Source organism: Capra hircus, chromosome 6 (genome assembly GCF_001704415.2).
Source record: "Capra hircus breed San Clemente chromosome 6, ASM170441v1, whole genome shotgun sequence".
Taxonomy (NCBI): Eukaryota; Metazoa; Chordata; class Mammalia; order Artiodactyla; family Bovidae; genus Capra; species Capra hircus.
In genome coordinates, this window is record NC_030813.1 from 21,711,398 (window position 1) to 21,735,845 (window position 24,448).

Sequence of the window (24,448 nt, forward strand, 5' to 3'; positions counted from 1 at the left end):
CTTCTTTGTTGCTAACTTCACTGGATATATTCAGTCCTTGACCAGACTGACACAACAGAAACCTTTTGATCCCTCTCCACTTCAGAAGTCTCTCCTCCCATGTTATTTACCTCCTTTCTCCCCTCAGGCCACGCCTCTTTAGTATCCTTTGCTCACTTTCTTTCCTTCCTCTACCACGTAAATGCTGTTCTTTACCGCAGAAGCCAATTCTTCACATTTTTATAGCTTTCAAATACAGTCTTATTCGGATAAATTCATCCACTCCCAGGACATTAACACCTTTGGAAAAATACTTCCAAATTGACATTAAGATTCTGTTCATATCTAGACTTCTAAGATTCAGGCTCTGAGCTCCAGCTCTAAGTCCTATTAACCATCTCTCACACCAGGGCTGTGGATAACAGACACTTCAAAATAAGCTTGTCAAAATGAAATAATCATTTTCATCAATTCTTTGAAACTCTTCACATTTCACAAAATACTACTGTGAGGAATATTACTGTGAGGAATACTCCATAGAGTAGCCAAAGACGAAAGAAATTGGAAATGATCTATAACATCTCTCGTTCCTCAGCTGAAATCCAGTTAATTACAAAGTCCTTTAAATTAACTGTAAAAGCACTCAAATATATATTTTTCTTGCCTAAGCTCCTGCTTCACTTATGTTTAGACCTACATAGTTTCTTGCCTAGTAAAGTGGCCTTCCCAGGTGGCGCTAGTGGTAAATAATCTGCCTGTCAATGGAGGAGACACAAGAGATATGGGTTCAGTCCCTAGATCAGGAAGATCCCTTGGAGTAGGAAATGATAACCCACTACAATATTCTTGCCTGAAAAATTCCATAGGCAGAGGAGCCTGGTGGGCTACAGTCTATAGGGTTGCAAAGTATCAGACACAGCTGTGCACACACCCACAGCTTTTCGCCTAGATTAATATGCTTGTCAACTAAAGATCTTCCTGCATCCATTAGATCTGATTCAAATAAAACTGATATTACACTGTCTTCAAAGTAATCTCTATGAAATCTGAATTTATTAGTATGCATGTGTGTTTAGTCGCTCAGTCGTGTCAGACTCTTTGCAACCCCATGGACTGTAGAATACCAGGCTCCTCTGTCCATTGGATTCTCCAAGCAAGAATACTGGAGTGGGTTGCTGTTCCCTTCTCCAGAGGATATTCTCGAACCAGGGATCGAACCAGGATCTCCTTCATTGCAGGTAGATTCTTTACCATCTGAGCTACCAGAAAGCCCCAAATTTATTAATACTCTCCTTAAAAGTCCTTTAGTAGCTTCTTTAGCCCTCCCTAATCTAACTTCTATCTATCTCTCTCACTTTCTCCATCAGCATATCTCATAATAATATTATGCACTAAATCACCATCAAACTGTTTGAGTACTATAGGGAGGCCTGAGCTTTGCATATTTTATTTCGGTGACTAGGGCACTCTTCTCCCCTCTCTCCCACTCCTTTCCTGCTTCTCTCACCTGGCTGTTTCCTATTTGTCTTTAAAACTGTATCACAGGCACTTCTTCTTCCTTTAGAAAGCCTCTTTCAAACTTCCATCCCCAATCTGCATTCAGTGTTTGTCTATGTGCTCCTATTATATCACATGGCAAACTCTAGCATGCAATTTACATTATACAGGAAACATCAATTTGCTTAACTAGCTCTTCCAACAAATTTTACAAAGCTTAAGGGCTCAAGTGAATCATTACTTTAAAAAGAATTATTATTGCATGTGAAAGGTCACGCTTATTATGAAGGATGAAATATTTCAAAATGAATGAAAGTTTTCTAAGTTTCTTTGTTTGCTTGTCTTAAACCACAACTCAAATGATTCATGATCTTCTAACATCTATGACTCAAAATATTAAAAGATCATGCCTCATTTTGACTCTCCAAATCTGGTTTTCATTTTTGTTATTGTTCAGTCGCCAAGTCGTGTCCAACTCTTTGCAACCCCATGGGCTGCAGCACACAAGGCTTCCCTGTCCTTCCCCATCTCCCAGAGTTTGCCCAAGTTCATGTCCATTGAATCAGTGATGCCATGGTTATCAGTGATAACCATCATCCATCCCCTTCTCCTCCTGCCTTCAATCTCTCCCAGAATCTGGGTCTTTTCCAGTGAGTCTGCTTTTTGTATCAGGTGGTCAAAGTATTGGAGCTATTGACTGGTTTGATCTACTTGCAGTCCAAGGGACTCTCAAGAGTCTTCTCCAGTACCATAGTTCAAAAGCATCAATTCTTTGGCACTCTGCCTTAGTGTCCAAGGCCATGAGATGAACCTGCAGGCACTGTTCTACTGCGGCCATGATCACTTGAGTTGTGTTCCCACCCAACTGGGCAGTCACTCTGCACTTCTCCAAATGGGAGCAATCCAACTGCAGGCCCTGGAAATACCAATGCCTTCACTATATAGGCCTTTGTTGGCAAAGTGATGTCTTTGCTTTTTATATGCTGTCTAGGTTTGTCATAGCTTTCCTGAGAAGAAGCAATCATTTTTGATTAATGTACCAATTCTTGGTACAATTAATGTACCAAGTTTTGTGACTTGCTAGAAGAGAAGGCAATGGCACCCCACTCCAGTACTCTTGCCTGGAAAATCCCCTGGATGGACGAGCCTGGTAAGCTGCAGTCCATGGGGTCGCTAAGAGTCGGACATGACTGAGCGACTTCACTTTCACTTTTCACTTTCATGCATTGGAGAAGGAAATGGCAACCCACTCCAGTGTTCTTGCCTGGAGAGTCCCAGGGACAGAGCAGCCTGGTGGGCTGCTCTATGGTGTCGCACAGAGTCGGACATGACTGAAGCGACTTAGCAGCAGCAGCAGCAGCAAGAATAGACACTGGCCAGAAAGAGAAACAATTAATGTGAATTTAGCACTTCAGTGATCCTAAAAAAGTATTTTTCTCTTCTAGTAGTAGTGGATGCTGGGAGTACAATCTTGGAAAGTGATAAGAGATACTGACAAAATGAATCAAGCATTATCTAGTATGTATTATCCAATATTTACATAATCAGAATTGAAATGAAACATCTAGGACTTTATTAGATGACTTCAGATATTGTTCTAATATTTCCACATGAATTTTTCAGTTTTACAATTTTCACTTATCTCCTGAAATTCTCCACTTTTTAATTCACTATAACCATCTGTTCCTGTAAATACTTCACTTAACATATTTATCATAGTTATTTAAAGGCTTTATCTGTTAATTGCAAAACCTGATTCGTTTTTTCTTGATTATGATCACATTTTTAATTCCTTTGCATGTATGCCCATCTGAGGGGGTATGCTGAATACTATGAGACATGATAATACACAGACTGCTGTTCGTCTGAAAAATGCAGTGCTTTCTCTTAGCAGGCAGTTAAATTGCCAGTTCATCATTCAAATCTGCAGAGGTTTGGTACTTTTTAAGGATAAATCAATTTTACTTTTGCCCTTGGTGTTAAGATTAATCTCTTAATCGTTGGCACAGTATTTATTCCTAAGGCCCAGAACTTCTAGGAAAACCCAAGTTGTTTCCTGAGACTCTAGTCTGATGAGACTCAAACTCTAAATTCTATCTCCCTTATGAGGGGTAGCTGCTAAAATATCTCCACTCTTCAAAGGTTTCAACTGTTTTTCACCTAATTAACTGCTCATAATTTTGTCCTGCACTTTGCAGGAGCAGTCAAGGATTAAGAAGCTAATTTTCTGGAAAGTGAAGTCACTCAGTTGTGTCCAACTCTTTGCAACCCTATGGACACCAGGCTCCTCCATCCATGGGATTTTCTAGGCAAGAGTACTGACGTGGGTTGCCATTTCCTTCTCCCCAATTTTCCTGTCATATCCTGAGGACTTAAATTTGATGTTTCAAAATATATTTCTGGAATTGTTAGAATATAGGACATTTCTCTTTTCCTGAAATTATTATGTATATAAAAATAAATATATAGACAGATTAATTTTTATTTTTATCAGATAAACTTTGCAAACAAATTGAAATCTTAAATACCAATAAAAAGATACTGAGATTATATGCTTTGGATCAATTTTATGCTGCAAATATTATAGATAATAAATAAATGGCCAGTCTAAGTATTTTTAACTTTTAAAAATATTTATGGTCTTTTTGTTGTTAAATTAATGTTTTATTAAATAAATGTCAATTTTCTAATTATTTAGTATAAAACTAAAATATATATCAGGAAGAGAATATTTATTTTTCTTTTTCCTCCTCTTGTAAAAATTTTAATCATTTTTCTTATAGAAAAGCTTTTCAAGGAATATGTTATCTTGCGCTTTTATAGAAATATGCTGTATTGAAGTGACAAAGCCATTGTTTAACTATAAAATGACTGGGCTTAAAACATGGATTTGATGCCATCTCCATATATCTCTACTTCTAGTCACAATCATATAAACACAGAGAGCAGGAATTATGATTCTTAAAAAGAGCTGTTTTTAAAACTCCTATTGTCTGTATAAATTTTATCACAAAATTTAACAGAAAATCTGAGTTCTTCAGTACCCGATCTTCATTTTACCTCTTGACCCCCAGCCCACCACCAGAGCCCTCCTTTGCCTTTACAAAATTCATAATCATTTTAGGCCATAGTACCAATGACTTTAAAATATGCTTATAAGTTAGTCAGTTCTTGGGAATGAAGTAAAAATGAATACCTCAGCATGCCCTGAGTATTTTATGAGCCTGGCAGTCTCATTTCCACTTAATCCTCACAATCCCCTGTGTGAAGAGTGTTCTTATCTCTTCTTTACTAACAAGATTATTGATGTTCAGAAAGATTTAAGTCATTTACCCAATTTTACATAGCTATTTACAATCAGGGCCTAGATTTAAATCAAAGTATTTGAGTCCAGTGCTCTTGACACTGCTGTACACCACTGTGCAATGCAGACTTCAAAGTCTGTTTCAAATTGAAGCGAAAGTTCACGCTTTCAGTAAAATCCAATTTGGTGATTATTGCATTTGTCCAGGAGAAAGATAATGATTTTTGTCAGAGGTTATTGTAATAGAGCTAAGACAAAAAGGCTAAGATATTTTGGTGACATGGCCTACAGGATTTGCCTAGGTATTAAAAGGGGCAGTGAAAATGAGCAGATGCAAAGAAACAAGCATGACTTCTAACTCTCTAGATGGGTGGTGGGACCATTTACTAAGATAGGGAAGTTCACAGAGAGAACAGCTTTGGAGGTGGGGTGGAGAGGGAGAGGAGAATGAAGGGAGCTTTTTTAATACATAAAACTTTGATATCGTTGAGATATTCACACAGATTATCTGTTGGGGAAGATGGTGGTCTGAATTCTACCTTCTCATCTGCCACTTACTAAATCTCCTGAGTGAAACAGCAACTGTGATAAGACAGTGGGCAGAGCTCAGAGGAGTGTGTAAAGCCAAGTGGGTTCTGCAATCAAGGGGAGAAAAGTAGAGGGTTTTATACAACAACCTCATTATTCCTGAGACTGTGAGAAGGCTAATGCACCCACTAGGGACACATGCGGAGTAGGAAAGGGGAACCCACTCCAGTGTTCTTGCCTGGAGAATCCCAGGACGGGGGAGCCTGCTGGGCTGCCGTCTATGGGGTCGCACAGAGTTAAACACGACTGAAGCGACTTAGCAGCAGCAGCAGCAGGGACACATGGGGCAGATTGCTGCGTCTTCTGAGGACACATAGCTGTCCAACAAGAGAGAAGCCTGTGCTCCTTCTATGATGCTCAGATTTAAGAACACTTTCAGTTTATCTTTACAGGCAAAGAGTGATAGAGCCTGGACTTACAAAAAGAAAATAAAAACAAACCTTGAGAAATCTACCTGCTAGAAACAAGACAAAGAACCAGAGTACCTAGATTAAGTTTACTTCATGGACTAAAACAGAAAAGATAAGATCTCTTAATTATGGCATGAAAATAAGGAGATTACATGTATCATTTTTAAATTTAAAATTCCAGTTGTTGAAAGACGTTACCATGGAAAAGTGAAGAAATACATCAAAACACAAACAGATTTGCAAAGTAGCTAAGCATCACAAGGCAAAAAATAACAGGTTCGAAGAGAGGTCTAGCTTAGCAATGTGGAGTCACTCACTTGAATAGAATTTCATGTGCAGAAAAATGTTCTATTTAATACCTTTACCTCTAGAATCAACCTCTGCAACTCTCTATTAGAAAATAAAGTTGTGCCTACTAGACATTTCACAATTAAAACATGGCTAGCTGGGCACTGCTAATATATACCAATAGCATTAATTAAAATGAGCATATCATGCATACAGTGGAAGCAGAGTACCTTACACTTAAAAGGGCCTCAACAAGTTTTAGTTTCCCTTCTGCTTCAGGAAGCAAGTGTTTGTCCCTTACTTTTACTTTTTGAAGCTTCATTTATCATTTATTTATCTATCATCCTCTTTCTTAAATAGTCTTATAAAAATAAATGTACCTACATATTGTTATTATTTTCTGAGTTACTCCTTTCAATAAAAAGCAAGTTCTAGTTTTTTGAGGAATTTCCATAATCTTCTCTGTAATGGCTGTAGCAGTTTACATTCCCGCCGACTGTGCAGCGGGTTCCCTTTTCTCCACATCCTCTCCAGCATCTATTGTTTGTAGATTTTTTGATGATGGCCATTCTGACTGCTGTGAGCTGATACCTCACTGTAGTTTTGATTTGCAATCAGAAACCAACACAACATTGCAAAAATTAAAAAATTAAAAAGCAAGTTCTTTCTTTTTTACTGTTGCTTCTATTAAGAGAAGAAAGTACAAGCTTCTAGAATATGTATTTTTGACTTATATTTCCCCTAGGGCATAAATAAATCTTCACTGACACAATCACACATGTTATAAAAGTAAGTTTGTGTACGGAAATAGTTTCTCTGGCCATCATTGAAATAGAATGCAATGAGCAATGCAGACAAATATCTCTCTTATGGCCACAGGACTGGAAAAGGTCAGTTTTCATTCCAATCCCAAAAGTGAAGAGGAACTAAAAAGCTTCTTGATGAAAGTGAAAGAGGAGAGTGAAAAAGTTGGCTTAAAGCTCAACGTTCAGAAAACGAAGATCATGGCATCTGGTCCCATCACTTCATGGCAAATAGATGGGGAAACAGTGGAAACAGTGTCAGACTTTATTTTGGGGGGCTCCAAAATCACTTCAGATGGTGATTGCAGCCATGAAGTTAAAAGATGCTTGCTCCTTGGAAGGAAAGTTATGACCAACCTAGATAGCATATTAAAAAGCAGAGACATTACTTTGCCAACAAAGGTCCATTTGGTCAAGGCTATGGTTTTTCCAGTGGTCATGTATGGATGTGAGAGTTGAACTGTGAAGAAAGCTGAGTGCCAAAGAATTGATGCTTTTGAACTGTGGTGTTGGAGAAGATTCTTGAGAGTCCTTTGGACTACAAGGAGATCCAACCAGTCCATCCTAAAAGAGATCAGTCCCGGGTGTTCATTGGATGGACTGATGCTGAAGCTGAAACTCCAATACTTTGGCCACCTCATGTGAAGAGTTGACTCATTGGAAAAGACCCTGATACTGGGAGGGATCGGGGGCAGGAGGAGAAGGGGACAACAGAGGATGAGATGGCTGGATGGCATCACCAACTTGATGGACATGAGGTCGGGTAAACTCTGGGAGTTGGTGATGGACAGGGAGGCCTGGCGTGCTGCGATTCACAGGGTCGCAAAGAGATGGACATGACTGAGCGACTGAACTGAACTTAGTATAATATAAGTGTTGTGAAAACAGAAAATATATTTTCTTTTTAATTTAGCACTGTAGAGCATAGGGCTTTGGTTTCTCTAGAAAAGTGGCATTATTGTAGAACAATTGTAATTTAAGGATATAATTTATTAAGTAAACAAAGATAACTGAACTTCTTTCTTAAGGTTGTACCTTTACATGGTTCATTTAACTGTTCTTTCCAAGGTGAGGTGAGGTGAGGTGAAGTCGCTCAGTCGTGTCCGACTCTTTGCGACCCCATGGACTGTAGCCTACCAGCCTTCTCCATCCATGGGATTCTCCAGGCAAGAATACTGGAGTGGGTTACCATTTCCTTCTCCAGGGGATCTTCCCGACCCAGGGATCAAACCCAGGTCTCGCGCATTGGAGGCAGACACTTTAACCTCTGAGCCACCAGGGAAGCCCCTTCTTTCCAAATATCTGGCTAAATATAAAGACCAAGAGCAATAATAATGATTTTAATTAGGTTTAAAACATTTGAAATAATTTTTGCTTTTAAGTTTATTTAAATACTGTTTTTGAATTCTTATTATGTGCATGATAGGGCAAAACACTGGTAAGAAAAAGATAAATGATATTTCTTGCAATCAAAATTTTCATAACATGGACCGTAAAGTTAAGATATCCTCAATCAAAAGGTATTTATTGAATGTCAAGAACTACGTTAAGTTTTGGAGACACAAAGATTAATAATGCATGTGCCCATATCCAGAGAGAAGGAAATAGAAACAGGCTTGACTATAATATGTATCTGTGTTATAATATGCTAGGATTAACTGTGTGTATGTGTGCTAAGTCGCTTCAGTCGTGTCCAGCTCTTTGCATCCCTATGGACTATAGCCCACCAGGTTCCTCTCTCCCTGGGATTCTCCAGATAAGAATACTGGAGTGGGCTGCCATGTCCTCCTCAAGGGATCTTCCTGACCCAGGGAGCGAACCTGCCTCTCTTACACCTCCTGCACTGGCAGATGGGTTCTTTACCACTAGTGCCACCTGGGAAGCCCACTAGGTCTAATTAGGAAGTATCTAAGCCTACCTGCATGAAGAAATATGAGGGAAGCTACTCCAAGAGTGAGCTTGAGGTACTACTCTCCCAAAGCTTCGGTAGAAATTTTTACAGGGAAAGAAACTGGATTGGGACTTTCCAAGGGTAAGCATGTACAAATCATGCAGATTTATTTCAAGGTAACTACAAATAAGGACAGCATCATTTACAAATCATGTTTTTTAGTGTGTCATATACTGTAGAGAAAAAATTAATTTTCAGTGACTGATCTTATTTTCTACAGAAGTACAGAAAAGAATAATCTCAAATATTCCAGATTTATGCCGTTTCAAAAAAACAAAGTATGCACACCTTCAAGATAAAAAGTCAACAGCAAAAGACACTGGCTGGCTCAACATTTTGGACCACAATATATTAATAACAACATATTAATAATATATTTTAAAGGACAAGCTATGTCAACACATAATAAGACACGAACTCTGTTATTTTGCAAATGATACCAGCCTAGGCCTTTTTCTGGCCAGGCCCATTCTCAAGAAAACAGATCTCTCTTTGCAACTTCTAGAACACAGAAAGATGAGGTGACCTGGCATTTGATTTCAGTTCTTTCCTCTCTTAAACCCTCTTCTGTAGAAGGGTAATCGAGGCAGAAATTTTCCTGAGTCTCTCCCCTTCTGTATGTCAAAAGATCCTAAACCTTAACTGGAGCAGAGAATGGCAACCCACTGCAGTATTCTTGGGAAATTCTATGGACAAAGAAGCATCGCAGTCTACAGTCCATGGGGCCTCAAAGAATTGGACACGACTGAGCACACACACACTTTTAATTTCATTACATTTTTGTGTTATTTGCTAGATGTATGCCTTTAAAGTAAACCACATTTTAAACCATATTTCAACATTCTTCCCTATTCTACCATAAAAGAAGCCTCAAAAACATGACTTGGCCCCAATATTCATAATAAGTGACAATTTGTTTTTTGTTAATCCCTGTTGAAATTGGTCTTGTTTAATTGAATAGCTGAAATATTGGCAAATAGATTTACTTCTATTGTTATATAAACCATAAAATTTTTTAAGGCTATTTTCTATTTTAATTATTTTCCTCTAAATACTACTAACAAGCCAGATCTGCTCCTTCAGGAGAGAATATCTAAGTATGTAACAAAGAAGCCTTTTGCCTTAAACAAAGGAACCACTCTTCAGTCTAAGCTCAAGTGACAGATTCAATTGGATTTTTGATTTGTATAACAACCACGAAAAACCTATCACCTTGCCCAGCAAGTAAGCTTTCTGTGTGCTTGTCATTTCTGTTGCAAAGGAATTATCATGGAAAACAGCGCTTGTGAGGAAGGCCATATATAACCTAAGAGAGGCTCAACTGATGGAAATAAAGATCCTGATCTGTCCTTTACTTCCGTGAAAGCAATTCTCAGGCAATCAGAATCTCTCTGGAAATCTCTGTTTTCACTAGGAAAATGTGTAGTCTTTTGCCTCCTACTTTGCTGGAATGAAGCCATACATATTAAACCATCCTCAGCATTTCAAACATAGTATTAATCTGCTCAGGTTACCATAACAAAATAACATAGACTGCTATTTAAACAACAGAAATATTTTCTCACAATTCAGGGGGCTAGAAGTATAAGTTCAAGTGTCATCAAGAGTGGTCTTTCAGCCATGTTTGCAGATGGCTGCAACCCTCTGTCTTCAGGTGGTCTTCCTTCTGTGGGTCTGTATTCTAATTGTCTTTTCCTTTTAGAACACCAGTTATATTGGTTTAGGTCCCGCCCTAATGACATTATTTAAACTTAATTATCTCTTTAAAGAAGACCTGTCTCCATATATTGTCACACGCTGAGGTACTGAGGTTAGGACTTCAACATATGAATTTGGGAGAGTGACATCCACAAGATGGCCAGATAAGATGTCCCTCATCATACCCCTTCAACAACAACAATTGGAAATCTATCCATAGACAATAGTGCCTTTCTGGTAGCTAGGGGATCCAGGTAGAAGACTAAAACCACCATGCAGTACAAGAATGAGAATCACTTTGAGAAGATAGACTTGCACCCTGGAGGATGACTTACCTACCATGGTCCCAGCTATAGACCCAGAAACAACTCCACACCTCAGAGGACTTGGCCACATCCCCATCTGGCTTTGGTTCTGTCACCAGCACCATACCTGGCAAGTCTTGCCCACTGGGAGTCAGATAATAAACATATAGACCTCAAACTCTGTTCACTCCATAAACCCTGGAGTGGCCCTTAGCTGTGAATCAGGAGTCCCTTGAAAAAACTGACTTAGATGGTCACCCATGGATCAGAGAACATTTGTGGAAGTCTGGGATTCCAATAGAGAAATTGCAGTACAAAATTTAAAAAATAATCTGAGATTGGATGCCCTGGAAAGAGTAAGAGGAACAAACTGACTCTGTACACATCACGTCCTTCCCATGGCGATGCAACTCGGTACCAAAAGGGTCTTCTCAGCTGTGATTTCTCCCTGAGGGATAGGGTGGTGGTGATAATGGATGTGATGGATGAGTTCTCAGCTTCCTCAGGTGTGTGGAGCCCTGCCAAAGAGCCCATTTCTGTCTCCCTCTATCCAGGGGACTGTGGAGGTCTGCACAACTTGGGGATGGAGAGAGCTGGGAGAACAGTAGGCAGGGCTCCAGACTGAACATGTCAAAGGCATTCAGATCCTACTAACCCATCATGGATCCCATCAGGAAGCCAGTTCACAAGCCACTGGGGATGCCTCATAGATGTTACACCAGAGTAGATATTAAATGTTCTCAACAAGCACACATACACACACATACACACAAGTAACTGCGTGAGGTGATGAAGGTGTTAATAATCATCTCACGATATGTACATGTATCAAATCATCACTCTGTACACTTTAATTTGCAAAATGTTATGAGCTAATTATATCTCAATAAATCTAGAAAAAATTTGATAAATTAAAGGGTAAGTAAACTTTAAAAATGTGGGGGTGGGGACATAATTCCGTCCATAGTGAGCCTCTAGAAGTTCTATCTCTAGCCATGATCCCATAACATCAGTCTTTATTCCTCTTGCCTTAATGTACTTTCTTTGCTAATGTCTTCTTGCCTTCCTTTATGTGACATCCCTTTTGTTTTGGCTTCAGAACATCATAAACCTGAAATTAATAATACTTTAAAAGGCTGTTTCCATTGGAAAACTAAAATTACATTAAAAGTGAAACAACCAATGAAATGTAAAGAAGTGGAATCTAAATAATACCACACATACACACACACATACACACACACATACACACACACACAGAAGCATTTTACACATTTCCATGCATATACATGCATGGCTTTTTGTTTGGCCTTAACATAATTCCATACAATCATTGCTCTAAGCTAATGTTAACTGGATAGTCACATTAGCTGGATTTGGCAACAGTGTCAAATTTCTTGGATGACACTAACACAATATTCTCATTTAATTCTGAAATTATTGAGAAAATTCAACTCATCTTCCGGACTACCCTCAACTTTTTTCACAAGTGTTACTACTTAGTTTTATTTTCTCACTTGGGATTGACATTTTAAAATGTGTTCTTTGAAACTGAAGCAACAAAAAAGCCCACCTAAATAATCTAAGATGCACTACTTTATATTTTGATGTTTGTCATTAATTTTTTCCATATATTATTCTTGAGAATATTATAATTTGCTAATATGAAGCTAGAATAAAGCAGGCATGTAATTTTGACCTAAAGAGATATATTTGTCATTTAAGAACATTTGTGTAGACCAAAGTTACAGAGAAGTAGTAGGCCCATGGGATGGTTCTTTAAAACATGCTCTGAGATTTTAATCAAAACAGGATGTTTCTTCTCACTACAAGTTGACCATTTCCAATCCAGACATTTACAAAGAATAAATTCTGCCTTGAAGAGTATAATTCCCAGATTTTTTTTAAGGTTGGCAATATTTCATTTAATTTCCTAAGAGAAGGCAATGGCACCCCACTCCAGTACTCTTGCCTGGAGAATCCCAGGGACAGGGGAGCCTGGTGGGCTGCCGTCTATGGGGTCACACAGAGTCGGACACGACTGAAGCGACTTAGCAGCAGCAGCAGCAGCAGCAGCCTGATCCATTTTTCTTTTACAACTAAAAACCTCAAAATCATCTATCCTGCATTAATTCAATATGATAGATAAGAACAGCTATAGGCATTCCAGTCTAACCTGCACAAGATATGAAAATCAAAGAATATTTTTCCCTTAGACATATGAATAAAAGGTGCCCAAAGCTTATTCTCACTAACTTTTGATATGCATTCAATCCTGCCTGTGTGAGTCAAATGGATTCTAAACTATTAAAGAGGGGCAGTGTTGTTACAAGAGCTACTTCACTTGTCCCACCTCCCTTTATCTTCTGCTAGTAAGTGCCTGTACCAAGGGCAGGGTGGCCACAAGAGTCCATGTCACCATGGAAAATAAATCCCATTGCCTCAGAAGCTGGATATGTCTTTCAGTTTCATGAAATACCCAACGCCAATCCATCTTTGTATCAAGTCACAATAAAATTTGTTAAGACATGATGAGAGATTTGGATAATCTTCATCCCAGTCTCTTATCTTGCCTAAAACATATCCAAGTCTACCAACTTTCCTGAATAGCATTTAGAGCCTATCTGAGCTAGTGCCATTATCCAAGCATGAGACATGGGGGAACTGAGCAGTTACACATCTATCATTGCTCAAGGTTTGTGTCAAAGTGCTCTTTCCCTCGCCTTTTTATGAGGAAGATGATTACAATTTCATGATTTCAGTATTTCATAAAGCAAAATAATTCTGTCCACCCGAGAGACTACTTTTGCATTTACATCAAATCTAGGGGCCTGAGAGTTTGCTATCTGAAATCATTTCACAAAATTTTATGAGCAGAGACCCACAGTAATGATTGAAACACTATATAGCAATAAATAAACTATAGCAGTTGCTTCACTGTAAAAGATCCATTCTCTTAGGTTCTTTTAGATTTTTCCTAAGAATCTTCAAATAAGCTTCTAAATGTCTTGCAACAGAATCCTTAAGGCCACGTGTATGTGAATTATAAGTTATCTGATACTGTTTCTACACATGCACTTTAATTTTCCTTCTTTTTGGACTTCTACATTGATGGTTGGCAGTTACGTTAAAAGATTCTGATAGCCTTTGCAGTTCTTCAGCTATTGTTGGAAAACAATTTCATGCAAAGGGAGTTTGTGATTAGTCTGTATAAAAGCAATTTTATGTATATTTGCTGATACTGTATTTAACATAGTAGCTTGAACCATGTTCACACTGTCATAAATATTTTTTCTTGCTCTTAACATTTATTCAGAATGAAATGTAATGCATTCCTGCATCCAAAATAATATATTGATAATATTACTTGTGCACTCATACACATTACTTGAATTTGTTTGCCTGGAAAAGGAAATAACTCATTGTATATTACATATGCTCATCTAAAGTTGGAGGACAAATGATACAAGTAATTCATGATGGAGTAAAATCATGAGCATCACCTAATCAACTACAGGTCTTTTAGTTTCTTTCTTTTTTTATTCACTTTAATTAACTTATTTTTTCAAAACTCTGAACACCAATTTTATGTGAAATCTAGTCTACATGACTGAAATATGTAAGTAAATAAGACAAGCAGAAAATTCTTGCTTTTATTTTTAGTATTCTAGCATAAGGAGACACAAAGTAAAAATTACACAGGACACATAAACTGAAAATAAATAACAGGCTAAGGGGTTTAGGGAGTGCTGGAAGGACAGATTGCAATTTTGAATAAGGCTGGTCATAGAAAAAGTGATAATTGTGCAAAAGTTTGTGGGAGGAGAGGTTGTTAGTCAATGAGAATAACTGGGGCAAGAGGGAGGGGAGGGGCAAGAGGGAGGGGAGGAGCTAGGGAGAGGGGGAGGAGCTGGGGGGAAAGCTAGGGAGAGGGAGGAGCTAAGGAGAATAATCTTGGACAGGAACTTCTGTGTACCATGTTGGAAGAATTGTATGATGTTCACATACTCAAGAATGAAAAAAAATCAACCAAACCCATATCACTCAGCCTGATCTTCCCTGATTTACAGGTAACATGCATTCAGTCATTCCTGCTTATAATAAACGAGTAAATGGGCTTTCCTGATAGCTCAGTTAGTAAAGTATCTGCCTGCAATGCAGGAGACCCCAGTTCAACTCCTGAGTTGGGAAGATTTGCTGGAGAAGGGATAGGCTACCCACACACCAGTATTCTTGGGCTTCCCTGGTGGCTCAGCTGATAAAGAATCCACCTGCAATATGGGAGACCTGGGTTCAATCCCTGGATTGAATATCCCCTGGAGAACAGAAAGGCTACCCACTCCAGTATTCTGGCCTGAAGAATTCCATGGACTGTATAGTCCATGAGGTCGCAAAGAATCCAACAGGACTGAGCGACTTTCACTTTCAAGGTCTCATAAATATTATTTTTTACTTTATTTACATGTTTATATTCAGATTTCTATGTACTTTAATTTATATTTTAATATTTTTCATTATATCATAATCTTTTTCAGGATAAGGAAGTCGTTCTCTACCTATTATCTTTCTCTATTCTATGTTTTTAGACCCGATAGACATTCAGTAAGTGTTATTATTTGTAAGCAGAAAAAACAGACTTAAGAGTCTGGGTTTTAAAAAATCTAACTTAGATTTCATGAATCACTGTGGTAAAGTCTTTTGGTCTTTGCCTTAGCTTCCTAAAGTCCAATTGAAAATCAATCAGTAAGTTGTTAGATGTGTGAAGTATTGTATAAATGTAAATTATATTTACATATGCCCCTTAAGTTGTATTCTACAAATATATACATTAAAATTAGAGAGATAAAATGCAGAATTCTGAACACAGTTATTCAGAAAAAAATGCAATTGAAAAAACATGGAAAAAAATAAAAACATTTTACATGATGTAGCTAATGATGACATTTTGTGAGCTACTGATCTGGAAAAGCAAAATGGCTGTCTGAGGAGGCCTTACAAATCGGTGTGAAAGAAGGCAAGTGAAAAGAAAAGGAGAAAAGGAAAGATATACCCATTTGAATGCAGAGTTCCAAAGAATAGCAAGGAGAGATAAGAAAGCCTTCCTCAGCAATCAATGCAAAGAAATAGAGGAAAGCAATAGTATGGGAAAGACCAAAGATCTCTTCAAGAAAATTAGAGATACCAAGGGAACATTTCATGCAAAGATGGGCTCGATAAAGGACGGAAATGGTATGGACCTAACAGAAAACAGAAGATATTAGGAAGAGGTGGTAAGAATACACAGAAAAACTGTACAAAAAAGATCTTCATGACACAGATAATCGCAATGGTGTGATCACTCACCTACAGCCTGACATCTTGGAATGTGAAGTCAAGGGGGCCTTAGGAACCATCACTACAAACAAAGCTAATGGAGGTGATGGAATTCCAGTTGAGCTAGTTCAAATCCTGAAAGATGATGCTGTGAAAGTGCTGTATTCGCTATACCAGCAAATTTGGAAAACACAGCAGTGGCCACAGGACTAGAAAAGGTCAGTTTTCATTCCAATCCCAAAGAATGCTCAAACTACCACACAATTGCACTCATTCACATGCTAGTAAAGTAATGCTTAAAGTTCTCCAAGCCAGGCCTCAGCAATACGTGAACCACAAAATTCCAGGTGTTCAAGCTGGTTTTAGAAAAGGCAGAGGAACCAGAGATCAAATTGCCAACATCTGTTGGATCATGGAAAAAGCAAGAGAGTTCCAGAAAAACATCTATTTCTGCTTTATTGACTATGCCAAAGCCTTTGACTATGTGGATCACAATAAACTGTGGAAAATTCTGAAAGAGATGGGAATACCAGACCACCTGACCTGCCTCGAGAAACCTGTATGCAGGTCAGGAAGCAACAGTTAGAACTGGACATGGAACAACAGACTGGTTCCAAATAGGAAAAGGAGTACGTCAAGGCTGTATATTGTCACCCTGCTTATTTAACTGCTATGCAGAATACATCATGAGAAATGCTGGGCTGGAAGAAGCACAAGCTGGAATCAAGATTGCCGGGAGAAATATCAATAACCTCAGATATGCAGATGACACCACCCTTATGGCAGAAAGTGAAAAGGAACTAAAAAGCCTCTTGATGAAAGTGAAAGAGGAGAGTGAAAAAGTTGGCTTAAAGCTCAACATTCAGAAAACGAAGATCATGGCATCTGGTCCCATCACTTCATGGGAAATAGATGGGGAAACAGTAGAAACAGTGTCAGACTCTATTTTGGGGGGCTCCAAAATCACTGCAGATGGTGATTGCAGCCATGAAATTAAAAGATGCTTACTCCTTGGAAGGAAAGTTATGACCAATCTAGATAGCATATTAAAAAGCAGGGACATTACTTTGCCAGTAAAGGTCCATCTAATAAAGGCTATGGTTTTTCCTGTGGTCATGTATGGATGTGAGAGTTGGACTATAAAGAAAGCTGTGTGCCAAAGAATGGATGCTTTTGAACTGTGGTGTTGGAGAAGACTCTTGAGAGTCCCTTGGACTTCAAGGAGATCCCACCAGTCCATCCTAAAGATCAGTCCTGGGTGTTCATTGGAAGGACTGATGTTGAAGCTGAAATTCCAATACTTTGGCCACCTGATGCAAAGAGCTGACTCATTTGAAGAGACCCTGATGTTGGGAAAGATTGAGGGCAGGAGGAGAAGGGAATGAAGGGAGGATGAGATGGCTAGATGGCATCACCAACTCGATGGACATGGGTTTGGGTGGACTCCAGGAGTTGGTGATGGACAGGGAGGCCTGGCGTGCTGTGGTTCGTGGGGTTGTAAAGAGTCGGACACAACTGAGCGGCTGAACTGAACTGAACTGATATGGATTTTCAGCTCTAATGGCCAATTTTTATCACCTATTACTAAATACCTAGATGTTATCATGATGAGACCCTTGGGAAAGCTTTGCCTTCCACACTGATCCATTTCATGCTTTGTCTATTTCTAGACTCATGTCTCTCATGATTTTTAACGTTGTCAACTTTCATCTGAATCTCCACTTGCAATCAAATGATGAACCCAGTACTTAAATAATGTATTTCATAGTTTCAAGATGCTACATAGGTCATTTACATCAGGACTTTCTCTGTTTTGTGTTCTAATATGACTACGGGTAAACCTCAAAATTATTTTGTTTATATGCATTATTTTAAACTTTTTCCAAATTCCCAAAAAAAGTATGAACAAATTTACTCAACAGATTAGTTGAGTAAATGAGGACTATTAAATGAGGTTATTCTAGAATGTTGTTACTGATTTTTTCCCTTTCACTTAGAAAGCCAAGCCAAGCCACTTGGTTTTCTATGCACTTTGATCACTGTATCGATCCCTGTGATCACAGTAATCACTGTGTTGATTACTTTGAGTCTAGCAAATTTTATCCTATTTTATCCTATTTAGAGGCATACAAAACATCCTCCCACTCAACTTCCTGTTACAAATTGTACTCTCATTCCTTATTCATTCATCTTATATCTAATTATCTGTCTCTAGCAATACACTAGACACTGTGCTAGATGCTGGGGATATTAAGATAATTAAGAATTCTCTATGCTTTTTAGGCATTTAAAGACTAGTGGAGGAGAGATTGCATTCTACTTTGACAGGAGCTTTCAAACATATTGTAGTTCAAAAGTGTGGAAAGAGAGGAAATAATCCATGCTTGCCAAAATCACAGAAGTTGATATGTAGACCAAGTGTATAAGCCAATTGCCTACTTACCAATTTAAAGTTAGTGATATTTTCTCAGACTAATGTGAATATCCTGTATCACTGTCGAGAGAAACATTTCCCAATATCCGACTACAAAAGAAACCAAATTAACATTCTGAAGGTTTCCCAGTGAGCATGGCATTAAAGTAAAGAAATCTGAATAGTCATATTCAGGTAATAATAAATATGGAGGAACTTGCTCAACCCCTACAGTCTGATATACCCCCACTGTCACTCAACAGTCAGTTTCTCTAGATAGAATGTCTTCACTCTTTTATAGTGCAGGCTAGCACAGCCAAATCCTAGCTCTTTCTCCTTTCTGCTCCCAGGCTCTTTGTTGTTTTTATAAACACTTATTTTCTTCAAGCCAATTAAAGTATATTTATATTTAAGTGAGTGCCACCCATTCACCAGGTGACAGAAGAATGCTTTCTTGAAACTTAGGTAACTATCCCGATATTGCCTTGCCATTTTTTGACTTATTGACTATTTCTTAGGCAAGCCATATATTTAATTGTATCGGTAGCAAAATATGATTTGCAGTAAGCTATTAGAACTAATATAATGACTTCCATATTTGCCAAAAATGACCTCTTTCTTTCTTTCCAGGTTGTAAAAATGATGATTATTGTTGTGGTGACATTTGCCATCTGCTGGCTGCCTTATCATATTTATTTCATCCTCACTGCAATCTATCAACAACTAAACAGGTGGAAATATATTCAGCAGGTCTATCTGGCTAGCTTTTGGCTGGCAATGAGCTCAACCATGTACAACCCCATCATCTACTGCTGTCTGAATAAGAGGTAAAACGAAGATTACCAAACGCAAGTTCCTTGTCACTTCTGGCTTCACTGAAAGCATATAATATTGTTTAAGCTTCCTGGTACGCAGTTAAGTATCAAAAGGAATGGAAACTTGAAAAATTCACTGAGAGGAGCACAGAGCTGGGTATTTTTCTAGTGAAAAAGTGAAAGTGGAAGTCATTCAGTCATATCTGACTCTGCGAACCAATGGACTACACAGTCCATGGAATTCTCCAGGCCAGAATACTGGAGTGGGTAGCCATTCCCTTTTCCATGGGATCTTTCCAACCCAGGGATCGAACTCAGGTCTCCTGCATTGCTGGCAGATTATTTACCAGCTGAGACACCAGGGAAACCCAACTCCTCCCTATTTAATGAACTATCTCACCTTAACAATTACCCCCTCAAAACAATGCTCTTGGGGGTTCTAAACGGCTGATTTCGGTATAGGCCAAATTCTCTCTCCAAATCCTTCAAAATTACTTGTCAAAGAAAAAGAAATGTCCTATCATTAAAGAAGGTGAGGTGAAGGTGTGCTCAAGTCCTCAAAGAAATGAAGACACTTTGTAAAAATGCACAGATGGAGAGATGATGGCATATGTGAGTGGACTCTATTAAGAAGGGTGTTTTGTAAATAGACTTCAAAATAGAAGATGTCATAAGAATAACAGAAGCAACACTGAGAAGAATCCCAAACCTCCCTCCAGTATGAGGAAGTCAGTGAGTAAGACAGGGTGCAACCCCTGGAAGAGGGGAAGCTAGTTTTAAAGTGAAGTTGGAAAGAAAAGGAAAAATATTCACAATTAAATTTAAGACTGGGAAAAAAACAGTAAACTTTGGTTTCCAGATTAAAAACACCTTAGTTGTAAGGTCAGCACATGGAGGGGGTAGTGTTAAATTTTATAAGGTGAATAATTTCTTTAATAAACCAATATGGTAGACAAGTAGAAACGGGACTTAGTGTAAGTAGCTACTCAACCTAAATTCTCAGCTCTATTTTCCGTTAGACCCCTACCACACCATTCCTTAAGTTTCTTAAAAATATTATTTAATTCTTACTTTTTTTTTCACCAATTGCACAAACCATATATCAATTCAAATAACCCCAAAAGCAGAGCATATGTTTTTAATCAACTTCATTTAATGGCTTACAAAGCCAAGGATTTTGCACTTTCTTATGCAATTAGATAAAAACATCCAGCTGAGCAATTAATTTTAATATTAAATGAGTCTAATTTATAAATGTGTAATTATGTCATTTTTCAGGGCCGTACCCAGAAAGCTTAAATCACTTATGCAAATGTATAAAATTTTTGAAGAAACCTACACTGCTTCTTTGGCATATTGACTATTGATACTGCACTTTTACTCTTTGACAACTTGCTTTTAATCAATGGGAAATTAAGATTCAATTCAAACAAAAAGGACTTAGAAAACTAGTACCAATACTGTGGCATAAATGCTAAAATTTAGACTAGAAAATTAAATTCAAAAAATGAGTTGGCTTGATTGCATTAAGCAGAGCTTTCTGTAGAAGCTGAAGGAAATTTCCACTTGAAAATATGACTTTTTCTTCTTGTGGCCTGCTTCTCCTCAGATTTCGGGCAGGCTTCAAGAGAGCATTCCGCTGGTGTCCTTTCATTGAAGTTTCTAGCTATGATGAGCTGGAGCTCAAGACTACCAGGTTTCACCCGACTCGGCAAAGCAGCCTGTACACTGTGACCAGGATGGAGTCCATGACAGTGGTGTTTGACCCTAGTGATGCAGATAACACCAGATCCAGTCGGAAGAAGAGAGTGCCTCCAAGAGACCCAAGCTTCAATGGCTGCTCCCGCCAGAATTCCAAATCTGGCTCCACCACTTCAAGTTTCATAAGCTCACCCTATACTTCTGTGGATGAATATTCTTAAATCCATTTCCTGAGCGGAAAGAGTAGAGTGAGGCCATCATGGTGTCACCATAGTGTCTACACTCTCCTGATTGTCAGCCCTGTCTTACATAGTCTTTGTAAAAAAGAAGGGCAATTTTTAGGCAACTGTGTTTCAACTGAGAAAGGTAGCATTTGAGTTTAACAAAGACACTATTAAGGTATTTGCCCCCTCAAAAACAAAATGGGCTTTAAATTTATTCTTTGAAAAATTTAATGATTGTATGTAACAGAAAAATATTTCTGAAAAGTATTTGTAAAGAATATCATTTTTCTCATTGAAAAACTGCAATATATATTTGTGACACTAAAGTGACATATGATTTCCCCAAAAGATTAAAGAACCATAAAAATATAATGATGTGAGTGAATAAAAATAAAATCTGTATAAAATGAAACTTTTTCATCTATAGCTATTAAAGAAAAAAAGTTATATGACTTATTTTATGACTAAAATGATGGGAAATTAACCTTTAAGAGTAAAAATTAATGAAAGTTTTTGCTAAAGAGAATTAACTCTGTAGGGTAAAATTTTTTTGAGATTTAAAGATATTCACCATGAAATATAATTGAAAAAGAAACCTGATCAAATTATTAGGTAGCTGCACACATTATTCTCTTTATTTTTCTGGGAAAGTTGCTTCAAAAGAAAAACATAATCATTTAGTTTTTGACTATTACATATTTTAAAGAGCCAAACTAAGAAGTAGTCAAAGATAGAACTTTAAAATGACAAAGCAAATCCTGATGATCCTCCTTATTTTATTTTTCACAAATATTTGTAGGTTTAAGAAAAAAATAGATTACATAATAGTAAAGAGGCTTTCTAATGAAGAAGGGAAGAATCTCATTTATCTCTGAACCTGACTACCAATTTTTAGGCAAGAATTAAAGATACTAATTCATAGTTATGATAGCAGACAAGAGCATCTATTAGCTCCAAAGGAAAATGTATTTTTCCTCCATAACCCAAGGAAAAAGTTTAAGGTGAGTATTAACAACTGTATAGTGCCTTTATTCTCTCCCCTTCCCCCACTGGGGGAAAAAAAAAAAAGAGAGTAAGGACTAGGAGAAAGTATCAGAAAATATATTTAAATGCAAAGCCTTAGGACAAAAATCTATGTACTACTTATATGTACTTGTTTGAGTGCATGCTAAGTTGTTTCAGTCATGTCTGACTCTTTGTGATCCTAAGGACTATAGCCTGCCACGCCCCTCTGTCCATGGGATTCTCCAGGCAAGAGTACTCGAGTGGGTTGCCATGCCCTCCTCCATGGGATGCACTAGTATACATATAGGTAAATCAAGTAATATGTAGAAAATGGAATCAACTGTTAGAATAAAAAGCTGGACAAAATGTGGATACACGTGAACTAATACGGGCAAACAGGAGTATAATATACATATTTCTACAGAAAGAAACTTCCTTTATCTGCTTAGATAATTCACAAATTCCCCCAGAAAGAAGTGAGCTAATGGTCCTAAAGAAGAATCTGTTTTACTATAAGAAAAAAATATACTGACACATTTCTGAGAGCTATAACAAATCAAGGCATACCATTAAGTGTGGAATTTATCTTCCAGACCTCAGTGCTCAAAAGCCATCTTTTCTTGAATTAGAGATATCATCAATCCAGCTCAAGAAAGCAGTAACCTTCTGAGAATGTGGATGTGTAGTACAAACTTCTCCTTCAAAATATTCAGTTAGATTTTTAAAGCTATCCAACTACAATTACCTGTGACTTTACTGGATTGTTATGCTTCCATAAATATAGGACCATTTTTCTTAAGAATAAGATAAGAAACAATTATTTTAAGAGAATACATGGTGTTTACTGGCACAATGTTAAATTTTCCAATCTTCCTCCCCTGTTTTGGATCCAGCATCAGAAGTATCTAACTGTTACAAAGTGTTAAATGTCTAAACACCCCTATCATAAGTGTTTAAGCAAATTTATTTTAATTACACTAATAAACAGATACACATATATACATAAACATGCAAGTGTGCAGACACATACAATCGGTTTAATGTATGCAAAAACTTCAAAGAATTAAATTCAAAATTGAATGCTGAAATAGTAAGCGGCCATTACAGAGTTGCCACAAACAGCTTAATAAAGTCTGTGAAGCTTGTGTGCATGCTTTAGATAAACAAATGTATTATTATTTAGTCCCTAGTCATTGAATATTGTGTTTAAGTGTTCATTCCAAAACATGTAAATGCTTATCATACCACGTGAAAGTGTCAAGAAAAAGCCTAACATTTTAAAGCAAACATTTCTTCTTCTTAAACTTATAAATGATTGTGAGACCAGCATTAGTGATTTAGATGAATGGGACCATATTCAGCTGGAGATTAGAATGTGAAATCTGGCCCTCAAATTCAGTGTACTCAGCCATTACCAACGCACATTAATACATCTGAAAAACGTAACTCCTGCCTTCACACATTATAGAAACTCAACATAATTTCATAGAACATCTAAGGGAAAATATTGCTCCAATCAGCTGTTTTGTATGTTTTCTTGTTGTTGTTGCTTTGCTTGCCAAGGATCATCCTTCTGGCATGATGGAAGTACCTGAGGTCCAGACAGTATCCTTAATACTTTTTACAGAAAACTGATATCATTAACTCAATGCCCATGACTCTTAAACTGAGACCTTATAAAGCAGAATATTGTAAGTTCAAAAATTTGAAAAGTAATAATAATAAAATAAATAAGTACAATATGAAAGAATGAAAGAGAGAAGATTTTAGTCCTTTTGTCTGAATCTTCACACTGAGACCTGTAGAATAACACATGGAAACCAGCTTTAGTAGGTGTCATTTTAAATAAAGCTGTGCCAGCATTTTCATATTTGTCAGGGTTTGGAAGAATTGGCTTCCAAAGTTCACTCTGCTCTCTGATGTTCAAGTTCACTGTGAATCTTTTTCATTGTTTGTTGGCAAACACTGACTGGAAATACCAGCAGATAGTCAAAACATTCTAGATTTTTTTGTACCTAGATCAGCAGCAGAAAAATACAAACTATTTTGAGAGCGCTCTAAAAGTTCTCAAAAAAAGAGTCAATTAAAACATTCTTCTTAAAGACAAAAATAACTAACATTGAATTTTCATTATTTTGCATCTGGACAAAATGT

The 24,448-nt window shown here is 37.6% G+C and overlaps 1 protein-coding gene across 1 annotated transcript in view; it reads left to right on the forward strand.

Moving 5' to 3' along the window:
• The window catches only part of TACR3 (tachykinin receptor 3), a 71,948-nt gene extending 47,956 nt beyond the window's left edge, over positions 1–23,992 (forward strand). The window contains exons 4-5 of the mRNA XM_018049248.1: positions 19,180–19,376; positions 20,974–23,992. Of these exons, the coding sequence (XP_017904737.1) occupies positions 19,180–19,376; positions 20,974–21,286 (510 nt within the window). The 3' untranslated portion in view covers positions 21,287–23,992. The remainder of the gene's footprint in view (positions 1–19,179; positions 19,377–20,973) is intronic.